Genomic DNA, 25,134 nt, shown 5'->3' on the forward strand with positions numbered 1-25,134 from the left:
TCCATGACAGCAAAGGGGCAGCCAGTTCTGCCTCGACCCTGCCCTGGGCAGTCGGACCGCAGCCCTGCAGCAACCCACCCGGTCTGGCCACATGGTGGAGGGAGGTGATGGTGGCCATAAGAGGCCTTGGGCATTGAGACTATCGGAGACAGATTCTCGAGGGAGAAACGTTTGCACTGTTCTCTGAATGGCCATTTTAACACACAAGCCATTAAGGAATATGCTGATGACAGAATTAGAGTCCAAATTGAGCGCCCACCCCAGCATCCTGTGCTATGTGGTCCCACACGAAAGTGTGTCCTGATTCTGCCTCTTCCTTAACATGAATTGATGATGCGGATTATCAAAAAGTATATGCAAATCTGTCATTAGCAGATGGTTCTTTACTCTAAAAATGTTCCTGTGTACTAAGCACCGTGTTAAGCGCTTAACGGAAATCACCTCCATTTTCACAACATCCCAGGAAGGTAGGCACTGTTATTCCATTTCACAGATCAGCCAACTGAGATTTAAAAGACACGGCAAATATATACTGGGTTGGCCAAACAGTTCGTTCGGGTTTTTCAGTAACATTGGAAAAACCCCAATGAACTGTTTGGCCAACCCAATGTGTATATATATATACATGTATAATTGAATCACTTTGTTGTACACCTGAATCTAACGCAACATTGTAAATCAACTATATTTCAATAAAAAATTTTTTAAAAAATAAAAGACATGGTAAGGAACTTTGCCAAGTCCTCTCGCTAGTAAGATGTCTAGTTGAGGCTTGAATCTAAGTTGTTCTGATTCCAAAAAGCATGCTTTTAACACTGTTCTGGATTGCCTCAAAAAAAATGCTATGAGAAAAATGAGAAAAAAATGAAAGCCGGAAGGATTCACACAAGTGTCTTTTTAAAATAGAAACTCCAACCATGCATTGAAAATACTTTCATCTGTACTCATTTTATGCACGCAAATTTTCTCGGTGAAATTTCAGTTGGCAAACGCCTAGGCTGGTAAATGATAGCCTGATACACACTTCCCCTTTTGTCTTTCCTTTCTTTCTTCTTCTTTTTTTTTTTTTTTTTTTTTGTTGGCCCTGTGTTACAAGCTCAGAGGTCAGGCTGCTCCAGAGGGCATCAGTGTCACTGTTTCCCATGAGGATGATGTCAGAGGGGAGGTAGCAGCATTAGACACAGGAACTCTCTCCCCTCTCCCCGACACCCCCAGCTCCATCAGGCCCCAGGTCTCCTGTAACTGACAAGTTTCCAGAAGTAGATCTTCCAGACTTACTTCCAAAAGGTTTAGTCTGATGTTCTTCTGTGATTCCTTCGTTCAATAATCTCCCCTCAATCTGGACAGCACTTTGGGGGTCTCGTGGCTAGAGGACTTTTTGTTACGTAGCCGTAGTGGCAACTGCAGAAACAGCCACATCTCTGGGAGTTTCCCTCCATAAATAGCACTCATTACTGGAAAGTTGTCTTCTTTTCAGTATCAAGTCATGGCAGTGCCGAGGTAGATGATAGAAGTGGTCATACTTCCACAGTAAAATCCACAAATTTCTGTCATTGTGAAAGTGTCTTCTCACTTGTAAAATGCAATCCCTTGCTTGCCCTGAAGAGGACATAGAAACATTGACATTTGTGTAGCACCTGACTTTCACCTTAATACCCTTTAATACGTAGAGTCCTCACGAAGCAGGGACAGAAAAGAAGTACCCTGAGAGTTGATGCACGGAGCTGGTGTAGGAAATGTGGAACTACAGTTTCAAGAATGGGGAACTTCCCCAAAGGTGGAGGGTGAATTGTCTACCTTAAGAAAACAAGCAAGTGTATATATCCGCACAATTTTTTCCACCATCCTCAGAATGTTCTTTGTTCATTAAATTAACAATTCGTTTCTGACACTCTGTAATTTACCTACTTGACACCCTGTTAAAAAGAATTACTTTTGAAGGAGAACCCTCTCTAACAGTCTAAGGACAATGCAGATTCATGACCAGTTATCCAATATCACAGGTGTTTTAAACGTAAAACCAACAAGTTGCATGTAAGCTTAGATTTTTATGTAGCCAAACTTCCTCATTTTGTAAAAAACAAAAAACAAGTAAATTCCAGAGAGGTGAAATAATTGACTCAGAGCCCGCAACGGTACAGATATAATAACATTATTAAGTGTCCATCCTGTTACAGCCGGGCTGAAATGTATAGATTAATTACTGCAAATGGAGAGGACTATGTGTAATTCCAATAGACCTTTTTCCTAATATGTATTGCCCACAAATGTTCCTTCAAACATTCATTTGAATATGAATAAAAAGATGTACTTTTTTTAAAAATTGAGGAGAAAGATCGTACTTGTTATCATCCACCACAAAATAAGCTGGACCGCCCGAGAGTCTGCTGGGCTCGGTGAGGCGGCAGCTCCCATGAGCTCAGGGAGGCTCAGCTCCCTCATCCAGGCTCATGCATGTCTTCTCAGGAGAGCTGGTCTAGCAGCGCACCTGGTGCCCAAGGATGGGGCGTGATGCAGGCTTCTTGCCCCCAAAAGCATTAGCACCCGCTGCATATGCTTCAGATGATGGCAGAATGGGATTGGTCTATGCAAAGGTTGACTGACGTTACACGTTATTTAAGAATTTAAAAATCCCTCCTTAAAATGTGAATGACTTGACTCCTGGGGGATAGTTTGCTGTGTTACTAAAAAAGCATGATCTGATTTGCCTCAGCAGTTCCTGCATTCTGTCCTTTACCACTGCAGTCCCGTCCACTCTCAGATCAGTTGCCAGGCACAGGGTTCCCAGTCAAAGCTCGCTGCTTCTGCCATCCTGGAATGCACTTGGCGTTAGGACCCCCTGCACCCGGCGTACAGGAATGCAGTAGTGGATGACGTATAGCATGATGTGTGATCTCTGACTTTCCTTATAATTCTTCTGTTCTCATCTCCTTTTTTTTCCTTTCTATTTCAATTACTTTGAGCAGCATCAAGAAAAAATTACCAATCTACCAAAATGAGTAAGTCCCCCTGTGAAGCCATGAAATGCTTGCTCTACACAATGCCATTTCATGCTTCTCCATCCTAAACTCTGACCATTTTCTCCTGTGGGAAAAATGTCAAGTTTAGGTGTCGATAGCTCTCATGACCAACTCATCACTAGAACCTGAATTGGAAGAGCTAACCAAACCTGAGTTTACAGTTCGTTTTTAGAAAGAGCTTTAAAAAATAAAAAGCGACCAGATGCTAATAAGCCCACATGCCAGGCTGTGTAGTGACTTCCGTTTTGTTTATCCTCCTTCACGGGCCCCTCACTCGCATCCCTCAGCACCCTTCCCTCCCCTGATTCGGCTGCTCTCTGCCCACAGACTGGCCCACCCCGAGGGAAGCCTTCCGGACCTCGCCATGATGAAGCCAACCGCCAGCTTGGAGGTGGTGGAAGTCAAGCAGCTGGCAGGACCTGGGGAGGAGAAGCCGGGGGGATGCCCTGCAAAGGCCAAGAAGGGCGAGCTCGGCAAGGAGAGTGAGGAAGAGGAGGAGGAGGAAGAGGAGGAGGACGAGGAGGAGGAAGAGACGTCAGGTAAGCCGCCCGCCCACCCCAGGAGCTGCTCAGGAGATGCCGGCTCCCACACGGAGGGAATGAAACACTGACTTGCTCCAAGTGAATAAAATGAGTATACACTCGACCCAGGCAGTGAACTAGAGACCAGGGTGTGGTCTTTTGGTTGCTGTAGTCCTAGCTTTCCTGTTCCAATTGCTCCAGTGATTTCCTTGTAATTCTGACTTAGAGGAAGATGGCAGATGGCTGGTTGTCTGGGTCTTGCAGGGTCCTGCCCAGTTTCGTTTAGTCTGTTAGTTCCCAGGAAGCATGGAGGAACCAGAGAGCATAGCCTTTGGGGGGTGACATTCTGAGGCTGTGATGCTGAGATGCTGCCCTTGTCTTTCCTGGTGCTCTGTGCTTTACAAAGTAGAAAATAAAAGGCAGCACCAGGAGGAAGATTCCTCCCAAAGACAAGCTCCCCACAGACTGGCCCCTTCGCCCACTCGTCGCAGAAACCCTAAGAGAGGCCCAGAAATGCTCCCTCCATATCTGAGGGATGTGCCTTCCACAGGTGAAGGAAACCAAGCTCTGGGGACCAAGGGCTCAGGACTAGGTTCTATTTTATACTTAAAGGCAGGTTTGAGCTTTACAATAACGTCTCACCAAAAACTGGGCTGCAGCTGTTCACCTGCTCCCTCTTTACCTGCCCCTGAAGCCTCGAAAATGTGCCCAGGTGTGACCTCAATCTTGTAGTGACTGTCACCTGAGTCGCTCTGTAAATAAACATTTTCACAATAACTAAAACCTTCCTTAAACTTTCAGAACCAAGTACCTTACCTGTTGCAACCACCCCAGCCAGGTCAGGAAGCTACGTACAGAGACCCTGGGTCTTATCTGCCTGGGCCCGTGAGCTTCTGTCTGCAAAGGCGGGGACAGGCTGATTGCGTGAAACAGTCCTGTGAGGACTTGTGTTCAGATTAACCGGGACAGACCTTCTAGGCAGAAGCATGACCCCAGTCTGCAAAATGTTATTCCCTAGCACAAGGTGGAAGGTCGAAAATGACGAATTTGATTACAAATTATGACTGGAATGAGTCTGAGCGCCGCACTTGGTGAACTGTGACCTCAGCCTCTCAGGTCCATCCTCCGCTGTGACAGGGGTGGGCTCGTCCAGGGCGGCTGCTGGGCTCTGCCCACCCCCTCGTTAAGCCCCGGCAAGGAGACTGGCGCTTAAGGAACCACTGTTTTGGCAAGAAAAATGTCATGAAGAGGGAGCTCAGCTACTTAATATTCGGGGGAAATCAAGGAATCATAGCTCAGCCCTAAGAGTAAACAAGGTCAAAATTCTTTTTTGCACAAATTTAATGAAAAGGTGGGTGAAAGCAACCTGTCCCTCATTCATTCTCGGTGTGTGACATCGAAGTCATCACCGGACGTGGGATTCTTGGGCCACCTTCCTCCAGATCGGGGTGCCTTAGATAGAATTCATCCACTACTCTGATTTTGCAGCTTCTCGTTCCCATGGGAATGATACAAGGTAGGCTTTCAACCGTAATGGCACACACAAGCCCTTTTCGTGCCCTCGGGCACATTCCCTGCCCTGCAGATCTGAGGAACAAGTGGCACCTGGTGATTGACCGCCTCACGGTGCTGTTCCTGAAGTTCCTGGAGTGCTTCCACCAGCTGCAGACGTTCCTGTGGTGGATCCTGGAGCTTCACATCATCAAGATCGTCTCCTCCTACATCATCTGGGTGTCCGTGAAAGAGGCAAGTGACGCCTGTTTATCCTCAGGCCAAACCGAACCAGGGCCCGTCGCCACTTTCCTTTGTCAACTGTCCCTGATTTTTTAAGGGTGATTTCCCACGACGTCAGGACACCAAGTTCTGAGACAGGCACATACACTTGACACACAGAAAACCACAGGACAGCTGTTCTGAGAAGAGGGAGTGATCTCAGGGCAGAAGGAGCCCCTGGCTTAGTCCCTCATCAGTGTGGTCCTATCACAGAGGTTCCTGATTTTCATCTAGTCTTTAGTGAAGGGTATGAGACAGGATGCTTTTCTCCACTACGCGCATGGGAATCTACCTCCATAAATTCTCTTTGGGGGAAAACAATAACATTCTGGTGCATGCTACCAAGGAAACGCAGGTTCCAAAATTTGATAGAATCTTTTGTAGAGCTCACCTTGTTCATGATTGGAGTTTCTGAGATGAAGCACAAAGTCTTTCAACATTGTAATGGCACTTCTGTTTTCTTACCTGAAAAGAGAAGAGTCATCATTCAGCCAACAGTGATTCGGTGTTTACTCTGAGAAGGTAGCTTTCTTTCAATTTCTTCAACAGATAACTTTCATGTATTTCTAATTTCCCTGGACTCTTTTTGAGTTGGTGACAACTCAAAGAGTCTTTGCCCTCTAAAAATTAGGTCAGGAAAGACTGCCTATAATTTTTAAAAAGTTAAGTAACAATATAATATCACAACTACAGTACTTTGAACCCCAAATATTTCACGAGTAGGTAACTAAGGGGTAAACCTTAATGTGAGCTCTCCAGTCTAAACTGGGACTTTCTCCCTTTTCATACAAACCATCTGAAGTGGATGGGTAATCAGGGCCAGGTGGGAACAAAACAGGAACCACTGTCCTGGTGAGATTTGTGGCAGAAAATGACACATGCTCCATCGTTAAGTAACCAGGTCTATACATTGATTAGAAGTAAAATTTAGCCTAATATGTATATTAATTGAGAATAAAGTTAAAGCATTTTAACTTTACAGGTGAATTGACCAATTCAGACAGAATTTGAGGGTCGGAATATTAAAGAGCAATGAAAAAGAATCAGAGGAAGCGTGTGGCTAAAAATGAACCAGGTCCAATTCTGAGTTAACCAAGTCTGGTGTGCGGATGATTTCTGATGTGTGGCAGAGTTGGTGTGGGGGCATCGTGAGACAGTTGAATGATGGGAGTGGGCATTCAATGAAAGAGAAATTAGTGTGAGTAGGGCATGGAAGACCCACTCTCTGAATCCATCCTGGAGAGTCCAGAAGGAGAAAGAAAGAGAGGGTTAAATGACACCACTTTCTCATAAATCCTAAATGAAAAGCAGACATATATACATATAATTTTAAATCATCCTAATGAGTCTTGAGAATGCGTTATTAATAGGCTGTCAAGTAAATAAAGGATTACGGTCTCTTCACCCTGTTGTACCGTTAGAAAAACGGCCTTTGGTGGCATGCGACCAGTTCCTCCCTTACAATTCACATATTGCACAGACTTCCAAAATTTTCATTCCGGATCCCATCTCTCTCACCTATAACTTTAAAACACGTTAAGAGACTCATGAATCAGAGACGTTCTTCCCCTCCCACTGCTGGCACTGCTGGAATCCTGGTGCTGTAGGATGGTTTGACCCCCAGGTGTGTCTGGGGAGGTCACCCCACCTGAAGGGTGAGTCACCACAAGGTCCTGGGTGTCAGTGACTCTGAGGCCTCCCCTCTCTGCACTGACTTGGTCCCTGGGCACCATCACCGTGTTCACAGCTGATTCTTATTAATGTCATGGGCGCACTGAGCCATCAGAACACGAGGCATAATTATAAGAACAACTGAACTTTTCTCTGTGCCCCGAATGCAAGACACATTCTGATCATCCTCAGATAACGGAAAACCCTGTAGTTACCTTGAATAGCAAGCAAGATCTCAGTTCGTTAATCAGAGTTGTCTAGCCACAGAGAAGAAGCAAACTCTGGTCCCTCACCCAGTGGAAACATGTCCTCTTCCAGCTGCTTCTTTCTTTCTCACACTCACCTCCCTCACCGCCTCCCTGCTCCAATGAACTGACTGGTGTTGTGGACTTGGGCAGGGGTGGCGGGGATGCGGGGTATTCTGATTTGACTTGTACTGTCCTAGGATGGCCTCACACTGGGCTGAGGATGATCAAATCTACCCTTTTCCTCCCGGAGGCTCCTCTGCGATGGCTCCAGCTGCAGCTCTGGGGCCGTCATCCAGCCCGTGGTTTCCAGCACGCACTCCTCCTGGACCCACAGCCTTGTGGGCGCCCCCCTGAGCTGTGCTCGAACAGCCCCACGTGCATGCCCACAACAGCCCTGGGGCAGTAGGCACGAGGTCCCCTCTCTGCCTCTGGACATGGGTCCCAATGAAGCAATGACCCCGCACTGTCACCAAAGCATCCTCTCTCTCCTTGCTGCTGGGTTTTCCGGGTGATATTGGACACCTGTGCCCAGGTGTGACCTCAATGCCTGTGCCCCAACCCTGTCACCGACTCCAAGGTGCACACACTGAGACTGCTGAGGGGTCCTGCTTGGAGCGCCTCCCTCAGGACTTTGGTAGAGAATTGGCATCTCCTCCTTACCCTCATCCTCTCAGGGTCGAGGGACAGACAGAAGCACCGCCCTACAGAGAATCCTCTTCACGTTCCCTCCTGTCATCTTCACCGTCTTGACCCATTTGTGTCCTCCTGGACCCATTGGCAGATCTCTACATGGTTTCCCATCGATTGTTTGGAAATTTGTACACGTTTGGCCAGAACCTCGTTTTGCAGTGTCACACTGACCTGCACCAACATGGTGCCTCATGACGCTTGGATTTAACATCTCTCTACACTGACTACAGGTGGGAGGAGAGATAGACGCTGCCTCTTGCACGTAGTTCTCATAAGGAGCCATGTGCCAGCCCAGCGTGGATGTGGCGGAATTTTGCACCATCTGGGGGCACCGCTCACCTGAGAACGGCCTCTCCGGGCTTGTGCATTCTGAGGTGCTCACCTCCGCCCGCAGGGGCCTCTTCTGCTTTGAAGGCTTCACTCATGCCCACAGGAGCAGTCCGTCAGCAATGACCTTTGCTGTGTATATTTGCTGTCCGTAGCTTATTAATTTTGATTAGTACAAAAAAATCCTTTCTCAAAAACAGCCCATCAGTAAATGACAAGATGAGAACAAAGTCCACATCCCCAGTTAAATCTTCAAGAGATGTGGCCACACACGTGCTTTGCATTCAAACCATCCTTATCCAAGGCCACCAGCAAGGGTGCTGGTTTTCACAAGCTTTCGGGGCCATTTCTCCCACAAATATTAAACTTTCCCGAGGTTATCTTCATGGACGTCTGAGGGGGAAGAGACCATGGGAAAGAATTCATTACAGAAACCCTTCTGCATCTCTTACTCAGAGTGACACCATTTTGGAAAGACCTAGATTTTTAAAATACATATACCATTGTCTTCTCCTTGTTTTATACGCAGCTGTGCTAATTTCAAAAGGTTCCTGGTGAGCTCTGTGAGATCAAGTTATTCTTGGAGGAGGGGCCAGTCCTCATTTCTTCAAGTATCTTTAGCATGTCCCACAGGGCCTGGCCAGTGTAGAAGCTCCATAAATGTTTACTGACTGAAGGAAGTAAATACAATAACTTTGCAAGTTTGAGATTTTCCCCAGATATCAGTTGATGCTTCATTATTATTATTATTTTCACTCTCACTAAGCGTGCATTTAGCCTTTATTATGTACTTACAGTAGATTACAATAAACTGAATGGTTATATGGTGCTAGATGCTGACGTAAAAGCATGGCAGACACGTTTCCTCCCTCAGCTGGCAGTCTGACGGTAGCGGCTGGTAAATAAAACCAAAGTCACCGTCACTGCTGATGGGGGAGGAGCCTCTGGGTGCTCAGGAGGGAGATGTCATGCCGAGGTGGCCCCATGGAGGTGGCATTGAAGCAGTGGGGGCTCTGAGGGAGGGGGACCGGAGATGGGCAAGCATAATAAGAATTGTCTGACTGCTTGTTGTATACATGGATGACCAGCTATTTCCCTAGAAATTCTTTTTTTTTTTTTTTAAGACAGAAATGGGCAAGGCTAGCTTATGTATTTATTTTTTATATTTAATTTTGGCTGTGTTGTGTCTTCGTTTCTGTGCAAGGGCTTTCTCTAGTTGCGGCGAGTGGGGGCCACTCTTTATCACGGTGCGCGGGCCTCTCACTATCGCGGCCTCTCTTGTTGCGGAGCACAGGCTCCAGACGCGCAGGCTCAGTAGTTGTGGCTCACGGGCCCAGTTGTTCCGCGGCATGTGGGATCTTCCCAGACCAGGGCTCGAACCCGTGTCCCCTGCATTAGCAGGCAGATTCTCAACCACTGCGCCACCAGGGAAGCCCTTCCCTAGAAATTCTGACTCGTTGGATATTGGTGGGGGCCTAGATATCTGTCATTTTTTTAAAATGTATGTTCCATGAGATTCTTATCATCGGGGACATGAGGAGACCTTTGTCAACCATGATTGCACTGAATGAAGCACCACACTTCTCTGACTCCCCGTTTTCCTGTTTGTAACACGATAAGAAACAAAAATACCCGCGTGACAGAGCTTTTCAGTCCTTATTTAACTTGATTCTCCAGGTCATTGGATCCTGGTGACCATTTCCTTATCCTTGAAGCTCTCCCCGCCGTTGTTTTCCAAATCCGAACACTTTCCTGGCCTTCCCTCTGTCTCACTCATGGTCCCCTTCCCCTCTCCCCACCAGCTTCTCTCAGGGGCCTGCAGGCTCCGTCCGCAGCCCCATCTACTGACTCCAGACTTTCGGCAGCTGTGTCAGGAGCTCCTGTGCTCCATGTGTCATCTCCATACAATGAACGGACATCTGTACCTTCAAACCCGTCCTCTCTTTAAACTCCAGACCCGTATCTCCAAGGGACAACTGGACAGGACCTCATTCTTGAGTGTCCCAAAGCCCCTTCCACGAAATATCTCTACGGCTGAGCCCGCCACCTCTCCCTCAGCCCCCTTTGAGATTACAGCTGGCCCTCTGTACCCCAGGATGGGGAGCCCGTGGATATGAAAGACAGCTATCCTCTAACCAATTCCCAAAATTGCTCTAATCCTTTCTCCTTCCAATACGTATTCCATTGTGTGGCCAGGGTCTTCTTTCCAGCCTGTAACTAGGATCGTGTTCATCCTCTTCTCGAAAACTTTCAAAGCTCTCTCTCATCCTCACAGTCATGTGATCTGGGCCTGGACCACTTCACCATTTCCTGTCCTAGACACTTGAACCGCCGGGTGGGCTGCCGAGTCCTCTGAATGGACTCAGAGCCCACTGCTCTCAAGATGGACCACCTGCGGCCCCGAGGATGGTCACCCCACGCTCCCCTCGCCTGTGTGGCCTGACACCTGCAATTCCTCTGCCTGGCCAGCTCCTGTTTGTACCCCCGGCCTCAGTTTAGATCTAATGCCCTCTGGGCCATCTTCCCTAACCCTGGATTAGATGTTCAGCAGTGTGATCAACACCCACAATTCGGCTCAGCTCACCCCCGCCGTCGCGGTGTCATGGCTGTTCGTTGCAGTTCTCACTTGCACTACCTGGGTGTTTCTTGAGGGCAGGGAGCCGCACGGGATGTATGACCGTGAACCTAATTCGTTAATTAACCTAATTAATAAAAGGTATTATCTTATCTTTTTCTATCACTCAAAAGATTAAAAGTCCTATGTCAATTCGTCGTACTGTTTTTGTACTCGGTGCCTTAAATACATAATAAAAGAAATAACCAAGAGACTTAATTTTATGGGAGCTTTAGTAGGATTTGCTTCTTAGCACCCCAATTAGCAGGACACTTGCTGATGACGGAGGAGGAGGAGTCGGCCGGCCAGTCAGAATATCTTGCTAAAATGTAACTTTTGTTATTTGTTATGTTTGTGACTGTAGTTTACAGGGCACTTCCTTGGACAGTATTTCTTTCATCCTCAATTCTGTAAGCAGCTCCTACTGCCGTACTATTTCAGCACTTAACTCTCAGAGAGGTTCCATGCCTTGGACAGTGACAAGTAGTGAAGTAGAAGGGTCGCAGGTAACAAACTGCAGAATTAATACTGTCTTGGCGTCTCCACACTTCTTGTTTTATAGCTTTGTAAGCCCAACAGGTAACCATACCTCTCTGAGTGCTTGGCACTTGGTGCCTGTTCAGTTTTATCAAGTGCATGCTTGCGGTTATTTCTACCCGATCATACTAAATGTTTCTATGATATCAGTGTAACAATAGTCAGATATTATTTTAACGATATTCAGAATAAGTGAGGATTTTCCATGACTGAATAAGATGGCAGTGCTTCTGTACTGTTCAGTGAACTGCAAGCTCTGAAGAACGGTTGGAAATGAGTGGGCATCTTACCTGATGGAAAAACACACTCACGGTCTCAAAGCAAGTTGAAGTCATTGCCTTCCTGCTTTACACCTGCGCCCACCCCAGATCCTGTCTCGGTTGGGGACTGCCATCCTCTCAGGGCTCTGGCTCCCAAGCCTGAAGCTGGGAAGCATCTCCCACACTTCCTCCCTTGCCCCCCAAACTGCTCTAAGCCAATCAGTCTTCAAATCCTGCTAATTTTACTTTCCGCCTCAGACCCCCGACTCCTCCCCCTCTCTGCCCCACTACCCCAGTTTGGGCCCTTGTCATTGTTCTGCTGGACAACTGCAGTGGGTGTGAGCTGGTCCCCTGACCTCTGGCGCAACCCCACTGATGCACCTGCATTCCTCAGCTGTACTATCTAAATAAAATGCAATATTTCCCTAGGGTTTCCCAGTGGAAAGCCCTTCAGCACTCTCTGCTTTCTGCAGGAGGGGTTCAAGTACATGATTGTAAAGGGTCCATCAAAACGTGGCTCCCAGATGTATGTCCAGCCTCCCTTTCTGCTGCTGTTCACCGCTGTCGAGTCCAAAATCTCCAGCTTTTTGGGGTCACCTGCTCCTGTCATGCTGCTTCATGCTTTGCTGCCTTTGCTTGTACGTCCTTTACCTGGAATGCACTTCTCACCTTTCCTGGCCTGGCTGACTTTCTGCATCCTTCAAGGCACAGCTCAGGAGTCATCTCTGCCAGGAGATGTTCCTGAAGCTCCAGACTGGGCCAAGGACCCCCTGTGGGTGTTCTCACAGGAGCCTGTTCACCCGTGTAGTTTCCCGCTGCTATGTTATTTGACATCACCTGGTTATACACCTGTCTGCCTATAAGAGTCTTAACACTCAGGGCCACGCCTTGCCCATGCAAGGAACTCAATCAGCCTTTGCTGAACTCAGCAGAACAGGATCAGTCAGGTTGCCAGGTTTTGTAGATGTTGTGCCATGTTACGTATTTTTGTCCCCATTTCTTATTTTCTGTTTTCAGGTGTCTCTGTTCAACTATGTATTTTTGATTTCTTGGGCTTTTGCTCTGCCGTACACCAAGCTCCGCCGCCTGGCTTCAAGCGTCTGCACTGTGTGGACATGTGTGATCATTGTCTGCAAAATGTTGTACCAGCTGCAGACCATTAAGCCTGAGAACTTTTCTGTCAACTGTTCCTTGGTGAGCCTCAGACACGGGGTTGGGGGGGGCGGTGGGGCCAGGGGGGCGTGTCTCATTGCCTGGCCTTCAGGGAAGGGAGGCAGATACTGGGGGACACACATCCCCAGCACATCCTGTCTGGCCTTCATCAGCTCAGCAGGTTGGAGGCATCCTGGCGCCCCGTCTCTTCTGATGCTGAGATTTCCCCCGTGAAGTGGGTCTTCTCTCCCCCCAGCCATAGCTGAGGGAGACTACTCTGAACTCTCCTACTCCATGGGGCCATTTCTTACTCCCCTTTCTCTTCTTTTCAGCCAAATGAAAACCAAACGAATATACCCCTGCAGCAGCTGAACAAGTCTCTGCTCTACAGCGCCCCCATTGACCCAGCGGAGTGGGTCGGCCTGAGGAAGTCCTCTCCTTTGCTTGTCTACCTGAGGGTAAAGCCTTCGTCACCCTAAGTTTGTGCGTCTGCCAAGTTAATGTCTGGAGCCCTTTCCCGGGAGACGCTAACTTCAGCTTTGATAGGGGCCTCATCCTCTTACATGGCGTTTGCAGTCACCTTTGAAAGAGACGACTGAACATTAAAATCAGTATTGCATTATGCTGAAAAGAAATCGATCGAGTAGTTTGAGGTCCACTGAATAACGTATGACAAGTATATTCACTGGAACATTATAAAACCACTCAAAGACAGAGGTAGATTGACACTATCAGACACTGAAAGATGTCCAAAATAACTGTAACGTTGAAAAAGAAAGCAAACTTCAAAACACCGTTCATAGGATGAAGTCTTTTAGACACAAAGAAAAAATACTGAGTAAATTATACCAAATGGTCAGCAGTGATCGTTTCTGAGAAGTCGGTGTCACGTTACAAGAAATGTTTGCTATCTAAATTCTACAAATTTTAACCAAGGGCATATATTATGTTTAGAGGTAGCCAAATAAAAAGAGCATACCTTTGAAAAGGAAATTTTGATTGCAAGTAGTTGTAACCAACATAAGGAAAGCAATATAGTTCAGATTATTCACATTTTATTCTGATGGATAATCTGAGCATTTTACTTTGATGGATTATGCTGACAATGCACTTAAAACCTTTGTACTCAACTCCCAGAATTTGAAAGTGCGCTAAGCATCTCATTTTTCTTGGTGTAGCTTTGTAGTTTTTTGCTCATATGGCAGATATCGTTTGTAATGTATGAATGATGTCTACCATTAAGAGCTGTTGTAAAGATAAAACAGACATATTTGAAAAGGGGGATTAGAATAGTGTCTGGCACATAAATGTTAACTATTTTATTATTATTGTTATCATCACTATTATTATTTTGTGGTATAATCAGCGTATTTTTCCACCTACTGCTCTCTCTAGACAGCTTTCAGAGGTGTTCAAAAATCCCCCCTCTAATGCGAGTCCCACTCGGCAGTTCAGTCTGTTTCCTGGGGTCCTTGTAGGACACTGTACAAGGGTTTCTCACTTTTAGTTGCAAAGAAGGTTGGACGACCATCCCAAGGTAACTGGACAAGGCTTCCACGTTCAGTGTGTACTTTTTCAGGAACAGGCATGACCATCACCTGTCTTTGGTGTAGAGGTTCCAGATCCTGTTATCATGGAAATTAGCCTGATTTGCATATTGGAGATAACTCCACCCTTGTTCCCATAAAACAGGGAAAATGAGCATTGAATTCAAGACTGTATTTTATAGAGGTGGGATTTGATCATGCACTGTTCTTTTAGACACCCAGAATGGAACGAGATGGTATCTCGTGGGGATTGTTTAAATGACCACATGGCATCACATGCAGTTTCCTTGCTTTCCAGAACAACCTCCTGATGCTGGCCATTCTGGCCTTTGAGGTCACCATCTACCGCCATCAGGAGTATTATCGCGGTCGGAACAACCTCACGGCCCCCGTGTCTAAAACCATCTTTCACGACATTACAAGACTCCACCTGGATGATGGACTTGTCAATTGTGCCAAGTATTTCATCAATTACTTCTTCTACAAGTTTGGTCTGGAGGTCAGTTTCCTTGTTGACCTGTTTTCTTTCTTTCCTGTGAAAATTCCAGTGGCTGCTTTCGGCCAGGTGGCCGCTGGGGCTTTGTGGCACGTCTCTGTCTCCTCAGGATCTGGGAGGAGCCTAACTGAAGGGTTAGCCTGGCCTGGTTGAAAGTCTCCAGGACCCGGTGCCAGTCCCCTGCTCTGTGGCAGTGGACATGGCCTCTCGGGATCTCTGGTCTTACAGATGTGTGGATGTCTGTTTTGTGCCTTCTGGATGTGTAACCTTAGCCAAAATGCACTGTTTTGACCTGAATGGTGTGGTAGGCCTGCCCTCGATAGAATGTACTTGGAACAGTGATGTTTCATGGAGAGATCATAGCGGTAATTCCCTCCACCACTTGAAGTGGTTCTTACTGACAGTGACCTGGTCAGGTTTTCTGTCTCCGTGATGCAAACACCCCCAAAGAGGCAGCGCAGGTGAACACCTGCAGGGACCCGGCCCCAGGAATGCAGCTCTCCACCGCCCGCTCGGGGTGGGCCGCTGACACCACTCCCCTTCCCCGTGAAGCCGACTCTCTGCTTCTTTTCATCCTTACACAGACCTGTTTCCTCATGTCAGTTAACGTGATCGGTCAGCGGATGGATTTCTACGCCATGATTCACGCCTGCTGGCTGATTGCCGTCTTGTACCGGCGCCGAAGGAAAGCCATCGCGGAGATCTGGCCCAAGTACTGCTGCTTCCTGGCCTGCATCATCACCTTCCAGTACTTCATCTGCATCGGCATCCCTCCCGCCCCGTGCCGAGGTGAATGCCCCCCCGCCGGGAGCCTGCTCAGGGACAGTGGGGACAAGGGCACGGAGGGGCGCCCTGACCCGGCTCCTCCCGCCTCCACCCCGCAGATTACCCCTGGAGGTTCAAGGGCGCCAGCTTCAACGACAACATCGTCAAGTGGCTGTACTTCCCAGACTTCATCGTGCGGCCCAACCCCGTGTTCCTCGTGTGTAAGTGGGGCCGTTGGGATTCCCACTTGCTCGTCCTTCTCCTGGTGGTGCGTTCGTGCACCCCCCTACCCCCTGTACAGTCACAGGCTGTCTCCATGCGTCAGCATCCCAGGCTGCTAGTGGCTTCTGCTGGCCCTGTTACATCTGCAGAGTTAAGGCATAGCATCGGAAGCACCATGTTGGCTTTCATGATTTCACTTCCCAATGCACAACCCCGCTCTCCGCCACCACACACCTGTACACACCCACCTTCTAGAAGGTGGACTGCAGGGGGAGGCCTTGTCCTGGGCAAATCGCTTGCTTCTTGCTGCCACCGCAGACATAACACCTACAGGTGGGCTGGGGTAGCCGGAAGGACGCAGCCGGACCACAGATGCTCCTGAGTGGGGCTGCAGCCGGAGCCCGTCCAAGGGCGGGTGACCATCCAAAGGTTAAGGTCTGGGCTCCCACCGTAGGGGGTGGAGGTACGGTGCTGCCCACCCACGTGTGGGTGTAGATTAAAGACAACGGCCCTGGGAGGGGGAACTGTTCTGGGCAGCCGGCCGTGAGGGCAGCTCCGTCCTCTCTACCCGCCCCCGTCGGCCGCCGTCTTCACCTGCTCTCACCAGCCTCCACGCCCTGTATGTTCTGGTAAGTCTGGTTACCAGTGCAGAGGGGGACGGAGAGGACAAAGAAAGCCAGAACACCTGCATCTACGGCTTGTAAAGAGATAAAGATGACGGAAAGTGCTCAGTGGCCCCTCAAAGCTTCAGGGGGAGATCAATGCAGACAAACATTGTCGTGTAAGAGATTTGTGAAGACTAGTCATCGCCTGTTGCTTTCACTCACCGACGAGCAGACAGCGTCCAGGGACTCCCCCCCGGGAGCCCCGGAGCGTCTGTGGTCCCTCCTGCGTCCCCGTGGTGGGCAGGGGAGGTTGGAATCCAGGAGGAAGTGAACTCTCAGGACGTAACTCAGGTAGCAGATGAGGAGCCACTGGTACCCCGTGGGGACCCCTCCTTGCATCCCTAGATGCAGAGGGGGAGCAGGGGGTTTCAGTTCCCGTGTCTGTCTTGCCAGATGACTTCATGCTGCTTCTGTGCGCCTCCCTACAACGGCAGATTTTCGAGGATGAAAACAAGGCCGCCGTGCGGATCATGGCAGGTGACAACGTGGAGATCTGCATGAACCTGGACGCGGCCTCGTTCAGCCAGCACAACCCCGTCCCCGACTTCATCCACTGCAGGTAACGCGGCCGCCTGAGCGCACAGCCCCTGGGAAGGTGCATCCCCGGAATCCGTGCCTCCAGCTCCCCCTGCCTTTCCCGGGGAGCTGACCCGCTGATTGCACCCCCCAAAGGCAAGAATCATGGGGCAGGATGGCCCAGTGGTCTGGAAGGCGAGTCTCCCGCTTTTCCTCTGTCCTCCGTGGACAGCCTTCAGCGGCTCTGGAAAGCAGCTGCCCCCGAACCCCCGGACAGCCCCGGGCCTCACTTGCTGCCCGGGAGCCCCGGAGGCTCCTCCGCAGAGCGTGTTGGCTGGTGTTTCCGTGTCCTTCTCACAAGCTTAGTTTTATGATTTCTGAACCTGAAGCAAGTCAGGGCTGAGGAGCGGAGACCGGGCCTCCTGCAGGAGGAATTAACAGCTGCGGGCAGGGGAGGGAAATGTGTGGAAAACATACGGTGCGCTAACACGCACGTGTTGAACGCGCACACACACACAATCACGCCAGCAGCCCAGTTCCACCGACTTTAAGCCACGCACATCAGGAGGCCCTGTGGGCATTCAGATCTCACCCCTGGACTGAGTCACTAACATTACCTGTGTGATCCTGGGACGCTGAGAAACACCGACATCTTATTCATTCTCCTGTGTGTTAAATCAAGGATGAGTGTAATATATTTTAGGAAAAAATCATAGAGACATTTAAAAGTGTTGAATGTTTTAGTCTAAGAAGAGTAAAGTTCAAAAGCTCGCTTATGTGACAGTGTTCCTCTAAGGCACAACTTATTCCCTAAGGATGCTGGACAGTTGCACATATTTATCAGAGATGACTTGTTAACTCCCACAAAATAACTACTCTTTTATCAAATATCTGACCCACAATTGGTTCTTCCGTGCTTCTTTCCAAATCTGGGAAGAGAAACAACCAAAGCAAAACCTCCAAAACTGAGAGGCTGTAATTAAGTGAATACAGATGGGCCGATGGCCCAGGCCAGGGAAGCTGCGGCAACTGCTTTCACTGCGGGAGGATGGAGGCCCGAGCACCTGCCTCCTTCAGGGAGTTATAGTGGAAGAATGGCTCCCACATGTCAGCTGAGGGAGGTGCAGAGAAACTGTTGCACAGAGCCTGGAAGCTCTGGGTCTGCTTGGGCAGAACTACCTCTCATCTGGAGGAGAGATTTTCACCTCTAGCAAAACCTTTGTCTTTGTTTTAATCCATTAATTTCCAGTTCATGGAAAGGAATCCCTTCTTAACTGTTCTCTTGCTCCAAGAGGCATCTGTGTCTTAGAATTTCCTCGGCCTCCTATAGAAAGACAGAGAGGGTTTTGAGTGCTCAGGGAGTAGGCAGAAAATGTTGCCACTTGTGGGAAGTTTGGCCCAAATTCGATGAAAATAAACATGCACAGGGTGTTTTCACAAGGTACCACTCTGTCCATCACTAAGTGGGTGAGGGTTTCCTGTGGACCAGGCAGTGATCAGTGAGAGGTGAACACAGAGCTCCCAGGCTGGCCTGGACAGAGCCTCCAGACAGAGTCAGAAGGAGAGTGTGAATTTGTTCCTTCCTCAACGAGAATCTCCCGACTTGATTTGTGTTGTTGTTTGTGTCGTCTTTCGGTTCTGTTTTGCAGATCGTACCTGGACATGTCCAAAGTGATCATCTTCAGCTACCTCTTCTGGTTCGTGCTCACCATCATCTTCATCACCGGGACGACCAGGATCAGCATCTTCTGCATGGGTTACCTGGTGGCCTGCTTCTACTTCCTGCTCTTTGGGGGCGATTTGCTGCTGAAGCCCATCAAGAGCATCCTGCGGTATTGGGACTGGCTGATTGCATACAACATCTTTGTGATCACGATGAAAAACATACTGTCGGTAAGTGGCTCCACTGTATAACACATTTGTGGTTTCAGCGTCAGAGTAAACGATCCAATCAGTGGTTATTAAAAGCCCGTGGCCTGTCACACTGCTCTCTTAAAAGCCCCAGGTAAGATGCTTGCAAACTCAGAATCCAAATGACCATTTATTACTCGTTGTTTTACCATATTAAGCAGAATCCTTTTTGCTCATTTCCACCCTCTCAAGGACAAGAGGATATGTATTCATAGGAATAAACCCTAAAATGTATTTTATTAATTAAAATCCATCCTTCTGAGGAACGATCAGTGATCATTCCTGCGATGGGATACAGTGTGGCCCTTTTATGAGTTGAATCAGTCATGGGATGTCTTCAAAAATTGTATCATATCGGCTAAAAGCAACTCTTTTACCTAGAAAGAGCTGTGGAAGTGTAAATAGAATGAGCACGGTTCTCCATGACACCGCTTGGGGTGGGGATGAGGAGGGATGGGCCCCTGAAGGCACAGCTGCTTTATGAAGCCCTGAGACGAGGGTGGATGCAGGGGAAGCTTTATGGCTGATCTGAGCTTCAGCGTCTGGACTAGAAAGCAGCTAAGACAGTGGAGGGTTGAGACAAACACCTCCCGTCCACAGAACCTGGCTGCTTCTCTATTAAATATCCATGTTCCAGGGCGCATCGTAGATAAACTGCCCACGAGTCATGCCAGAATCACATGGATTCTTTTAGGCCACAAAGGCACCTTTTAAACTATTTATTGTGTCAGGAAATTAAACAACGACCTTTCATGAGCTGAAGGAGTTAATCCACCTCTAGCTGCAACTTAAAGTGAATCCCAGGGCCTGCTACTCACCGGCTGTAACTGACAGTGCATTAGAAGAACAGTGATGTACGATTTCCTGCTTCTCCCCTTCCTGGTACTTACAGATGAGCTCACCAGGCAATTCTACTGGAAAGCATTTGACTTTTTTATTTTGACACATGCACTGCTGTGTTTAGAGGTCTGGGGAAGCCAAGTCTATGTAACCAGGAGTATGTATTTGAAGAATTTATTTTGTGTCCTGTCCATTAGAATGCTAAGTTTCTAGCTGATAGTAAAAATGATTTTTATTCACCAATTCAACCCCAGCAGTGTGTGTTTGCCTGTGGGGTGGTGTTGAGAGTTGTTGGAAAGGGGATGAGATAGGGCAGGAGGTCACCCTTTCATCCTAAAACCGGTCTGATGGGCAGATATCTGCGGCTGGAGGCTGATCCCTATGAGTGTTCCTGGAAAGTGTGTGGCTGCAGAATCCACTCATTCATTCATTCGTTCTCTAAACCTGTTTGCAGACCTGATCTTTGCTAGGCGCTGTTTTATATCTTGAAGAACTAGAGGTGAATAGTACTCAGATTTTACCCCTAAGGAACTCACATTCTAAAAGAGAAGATAGACTTTCTTATAAATAATTACAGTACACTCTGTTAATGCTCATTATCACAGTATTTTAAGAAAGCAATACAAAGCAGAATGCCTAATTTCTGGCCTAGATAAGTTGGGAAGAGGCTTCCTGGAGGCGTTGCCATGTGAACCCATCAGAAACTTGAATTCAGGGGTGTCCAGGGAGACAGAGGGGGGAAGATATTCCCTGAGGAGGAGGCTATTTTCCCCCCTTGGGATGTGAACTTAACTGTGACAAGAAATCACTGTTATGAGACAACAACGTGACAGTCCACAAAGAAGTCTCCTTTACTCAGAGAACTGGCTGAAAAAGAATTGGCTCAAAGCACATACTCTGTTCCTGCTCTAAGAACTACACCAGGCAGCTTATGTTTGTGATCATCTCCTGGCAAATAGCGTAGGTTTCCTATGTCTGACTCTGTCTGACTCGTGAGAAAATAACTGCCAAAATCCCAGTCCTGGATCCGTGCTCACCCATTTGCCATCACAGAGTCGGGCTTGTTCCTACGATGGTCTAAGATTTCCTCTTTGGGAAGAGAGGAGCTTGCAAGTTCAGAAAGCATCACGTTCAGGGTTCTCCCCTTGCTCCTTGAGTTTAACTCCCTCAGGAAGTGAAACATCAAGCGCTCTACCTGGTGGGGACTGGATTTGGGGCCCCGTCCACCACCAGACTGGGACTTTGGGAATTCTTGCACGTGTTGGGATTGCAAGACATTAACCTTTTCTCTGGGTGCGGAGCTTCAGGATATGCCTTTCCCCTTCGTTTTTCAGATAGGAGCATGCGGCTATATTGAAAAATTGGTTCAAAATAGTTGCTGGTTGATCCAAGCTTTCAGCCTGGCCTGCACAGTCAAGGGCTACAAAATGCGTAAGTATGAAAAGCAAATTTGGGAACAAGAGGACAACGAAGGAAGGGCAGTTGTATTGTTCTAATTTAAAAACTGGGCCGAAGCCCCTGAAGGGGAGAGGTGAAGGGACGTGAGTCAGCGTCTGCACGGAGCTGTGGGCTTGTGCCACGCTGGGGATCTGTGCTCAGGACACACCCCCCCCCCCGCCACCGCATCTCTCATCCTCTTCTACAAACGTCCCTGTGCCCCTCCCCAAGCAGGTCTAGGGGGCAGGTGTGACCTTTAGCAACTCCTTGAACTTCCTTGAGTTACGATGGGAAGGGTCACAGATGCCCATACACACCTGTGGCTGCTGCGGTTGGAATCTCGGTCATCAAAGTAGCTCTGCCTCCAGACCCCCCCTCCTCCGAAGCTCAGAGAACCTCCACCGTGGGAAGGCAGTTGGGAGCAGCAACTGGGTGTCTGGAGTTAGATTCCCACCTGGACGGAGGCAGGAGTTCCATTTCCGCCCCTCTGCCTCTTGCATCAGAACCCTGGACAGCACCTCCATCCTCCTTGGCACCCAGGATGGGGCCTTGAACATGACACCCCTCCCCCAATTCTGCCTTCCAATCCTTGCTACACTTTGCAGAGGATGAAGAGGCACTGGAGTTTGTTCTGACTTAGGATCAGATGTGCTGTTGACACCCCTTCTTCCGATAGACCGTACCTGCTCCCCTGGCTACCCCTGGGGGAGCCCATTCCCAGAACATGTGTCTTTTTTGTACCAGAGATTTCCTCTGGCATTGGGACATGCAGGTGTTATTTCTCCATGGCCCTTACTGGGTGGGAGGGGTCCCTTTCCATCCTCTGCCTTACATTAGCAAGAGGTCACTTTGTGGTCAGCCTTGTGAATCAGTGCTGATACTGGATTTGAAGTGTGTGCCCTTGGCTGTGAATAAATCCACTCAGAGGGACTCAGTGCATCGGAAGTTTGCTCTTACACCTGTGTGATTTCCCAAGTCTGATCATGCCACAAGAGTTTATAAAATAACAATGATAATGGGTGTAAATTTTAATTTTTTTCTTCTTTTTCTTTTTTTTTTTTTTTGCCCCAGCTGATGATGATTCCTCGTGTAAACTACCCAGCGGGGAAGCAGGGATTATTTGGGACAGCATATGCTTTGCCTTCCTCCTGCTGCAGAGAAGAGTTTTCATGAGTTACTATTTCCTGCACGTCGTGGCGGATATAAAAGCTTCACAGATCCTGGCTTCGAGGTGGGTCAGGCCAAGGAATCAAGGGGTTTCTCTTAAGAAACCTGTCGGAAAGTGATATTGCACTCTGATTCCTGTCTGAGCTTGCTTGTAGAACCCACAAGAAATTAAGAGATCCCTTCCAGGAAAACTGATCCAAGAAGGCTTTAGCCCAAGGCCTTTAAGATCTAAAACAGAAGAGTAACAAGCAAGTCCATGGAGGGAGTCATACCTTATGAGGACTGGGACACCCTTGAAGGTTAAAGATGGACTGGTTGTCTGAGCCCCTCGGTCCAGACCTCATCACGGGAGTAGGTCCTCTGGCCTCGGTCAGAACAGGAACATAGGCCACGTCGGTCCAGAGTCTAGTCCGTCTCCCCCCACCTCACCCCCCTGCCGCCGCCTCCTTTTAAAGAAGAAACTCCTGAAGACAGAGAAAAACATAATCATCTGCTATTTTTCAGACCGTAGACAGAGGAACGTGTTACTCCAGCCTCACCCTAAACCCTTCCTATCTGTCTTTCCTTATCCCCTTCCTTTCAGGCTCTTTTCCCCCAACAACCTGATTTTTTTCTTCTCTGGGCCAGTGGCACTGTTTGATTATTACTTTCTCCTTAGAGTCCCCCTTTTTCCATTTTCTGCCCCCGATCGTACAGGTTTAGGGAAAAGACTGGGAAGAGAACTAGGTACTAAAGAGGATGCCATTGAGATGGGGGTCAAAGGGCAGCTGCATGATCCCCAAGAGCGAGCCTGTCTCTGAGACCCTGGCCCTGCCTTGGTCCCATGGGACCCATGGTGCTAAACGACCTTATAAATGCTAGCATGTATCATATCAATTGCCAGTATTGATCATTCTGATTCTCTTTCTATACCACCAGTGTTCCCAGAGCCTATTTCTTCTCCTGCCAGGAGAAGCAAAATGTGTATTTCAAAGGTCCATTTAAAGGCTGAGAATTCCCAGCCTTTATTAACTAACTTGGAGCCAAATAGGATGAGAACCCAGTTGGACACCTACATTTTTTTTTTAACATCTTTATTGGAGTATAATTGCTTCACAATGGTGTGATAGTTTCTGCTGTATAACAAAGTGAATCAGCTATACATATACATATATCCCCATATCTCCTCCCTCTTGCGTCTCCCTCTCACCCCCCCATCCCACCCCTCTAGGTGGTCACAAAGCACTGAGCTGATCTCCCTGTGCTATGTGGCTGCTTCCCACTAGCTATCTATTTTACATTTAGTAGTGTACATATGTCCATGCCACTCTCTCACGTCATCCCAGCTTACCCTTCGGGCACCTACATTTAATCCAAGGAGCCTTGCGGCACCCTCAGCCCTCACCATGTAGATGGACGCTGACTTCATTTAGGGACAGTAATTTACCATTACAGTTGTTTTCCTAACACCCAGGACATCATTTGCAGAGCAGAACACAATGTCTCATCCCAGTAGTAACCTTATTTACTTGTATGTAGCAGCCGGTCCTTTTGCTAGCAAATGCGTCTTTCTCACCTTCCCCTAAAATTCGGTCCTTAGACACTCAGGACATAATAGTAAGCCAGCATCTTTTTCTCAAAGTTGTTGCAATTATTCACAAAGCATATTCTTCCTGTTATAGAAACTGGTGGCTTTGGTCAGAGTGCAGCTCATGCTTGTCAAAAAACAGCCATGTCTTAATAAGCACTGAACTCACAATGCAACTTCCAAAGACTAGACATTCATTCATTCACTCGGTTGCCGCCTGCTCTGTTACGAAGAGGTGGATGCTTGCCCTGCGTGCCCTCCTAGAGCCTGCAGACGGGCGGGGAGATGGACCCGTCCACAAGCCGCGGCAGGTGGTGGGAACGCACGTGATGCAGGAGGCATCCGGACACCTGGGGATTGTAGGCAGGTGTGCAACCAGCCACGGGGCAGGACCAAGGCAGCCTCCATTCAGAAGCCCACTCTGCTTGTGGGCTGCAGGACAGATGGGGTCTAAGCAGGACCATAGGCGAAGGGACCAGTTAGGTGGCTGCTCTGATGATCCAGGGTGGAGATGATGGCCGGAACCAGGAAGGGATAAATTAAGATAGTTCAGAGGTGAAACTGGCACAGCTGGAAATCGATTGGTTGGCAGGGAGGTGGTGATGGGAAGGGAAGAGAGGAGGGCGCTGTGCCCAGGATTCTGGCCTCAGCAGGTGGTGGGGGACAGCCCCAAAGGTAGAGGGTCTGAGGAGCTCTCAGCCGGGAGCGGAGATGGGCTCCGACTGTGGAGCTGTGGGTCTCGTGAGCTTGTGAAACACACGCAGCCCGTCGGGAAGCCCTCAGGCAGCTGAGTGGACGGGTCTGGAGATGTGAGGAGACTTGAGGGTCATCGATACGCAGACGGTGTTGGGGCAGTGGAGTGATTGGAGCTGCCCGGAGAGAATGTGGAGGTGAGACAAGGACCCTGGGGAGCAGTCACACCTCAGAGATGGGTGGGGAGTCTGAGCCAGTAGGAGAGTGTGGGCCCGAGGACGGCCGCTTCAGAGCGGAAGTTCAGTAGACGAGATACACAGAGACAAGGCTGAACGCTGAAATCAGTGACCTCGACAGGTGGGGTCAGAGCCAAACACCAACAAGTTTCGGTTGAGGTGACGGCTTGGGGACGGTGCCTGCAGGATATCTGACTGCAGGGACAGTGATACAAGGCCGTGCGTAGAAACCCGTGGGGTGTGCATGGTTCTAAGATGA

The 25,134-nt window shown here is 48.6% G+C and overlaps 1 protein-coding gene across 4 annotated transcripts in view; it reads left to right on the forward strand.

The window, feature by feature from the left end:
- PIEZO2 (piezo type mechanosensitive ion channel component 2) overlaps positions 1 to 25,134 on the forward strand; it is a 347,028-nt gene that overhangs the window by 259,866 nt on the left and 62,028 nt on the right. For all 4 annotated transcript variants that reach the window (XM_068562415.1, XM_068562416.1, XM_068562413.1 and 1 more), the window contains 11 exons: positions 3,348 to 3,559; positions 5,127 to 5,287; positions 12,679 to 12,855; positions 13,146 to 13,271; positions 14,659 to 14,859; positions 15,441 to 15,645; positions 15,741 to 15,842; positions 16,902 to 17,067; positions 18,674 to 18,917; positions 21,110 to 21,206; positions 22,284 to 22,443. In XM_068562415.1, the coding sequence (XP_068418516.1) occupies positions 3,348 to 3,559; positions 5,127 to 5,287; positions 12,679 to 12,855; positions 13,146 to 13,271; positions 14,659 to 14,859; positions 15,441 to 15,645; positions 15,741 to 15,842; positions 16,902 to 17,067; positions 18,674 to 18,917; positions 21,110 to 21,206; positions 22,284 to 22,443 (1,851 nt within the window). The remainder of the gene's footprint in view (positions 1 to 3,347; positions 3,560 to 5,126; positions 5,288 to 12,678; positions 12,856 to 13,145; positions 13,272 to 14,658; positions 14,860 to 15,440; positions 15,646 to 15,740; positions 15,843 to 16,901; positions 17,068 to 18,673; positions 18,918 to 21,109; positions 21,207 to 22,283; positions 22,444 to 25,134) is intronic.

This window comes from Eschrichtius robustus, chromosome 14 (genome assembly GCF_028021215.1).
Source record: "Eschrichtius robustus isolate mEscRob2 chromosome 14, mEscRob2.pri, whole genome shotgun sequence".
NCBI lineage: Eukaryota > Metazoa > Chordata > Mammalia > Artiodactyla > Eschrichtiidae > Eschrichtius > Eschrichtius robustus.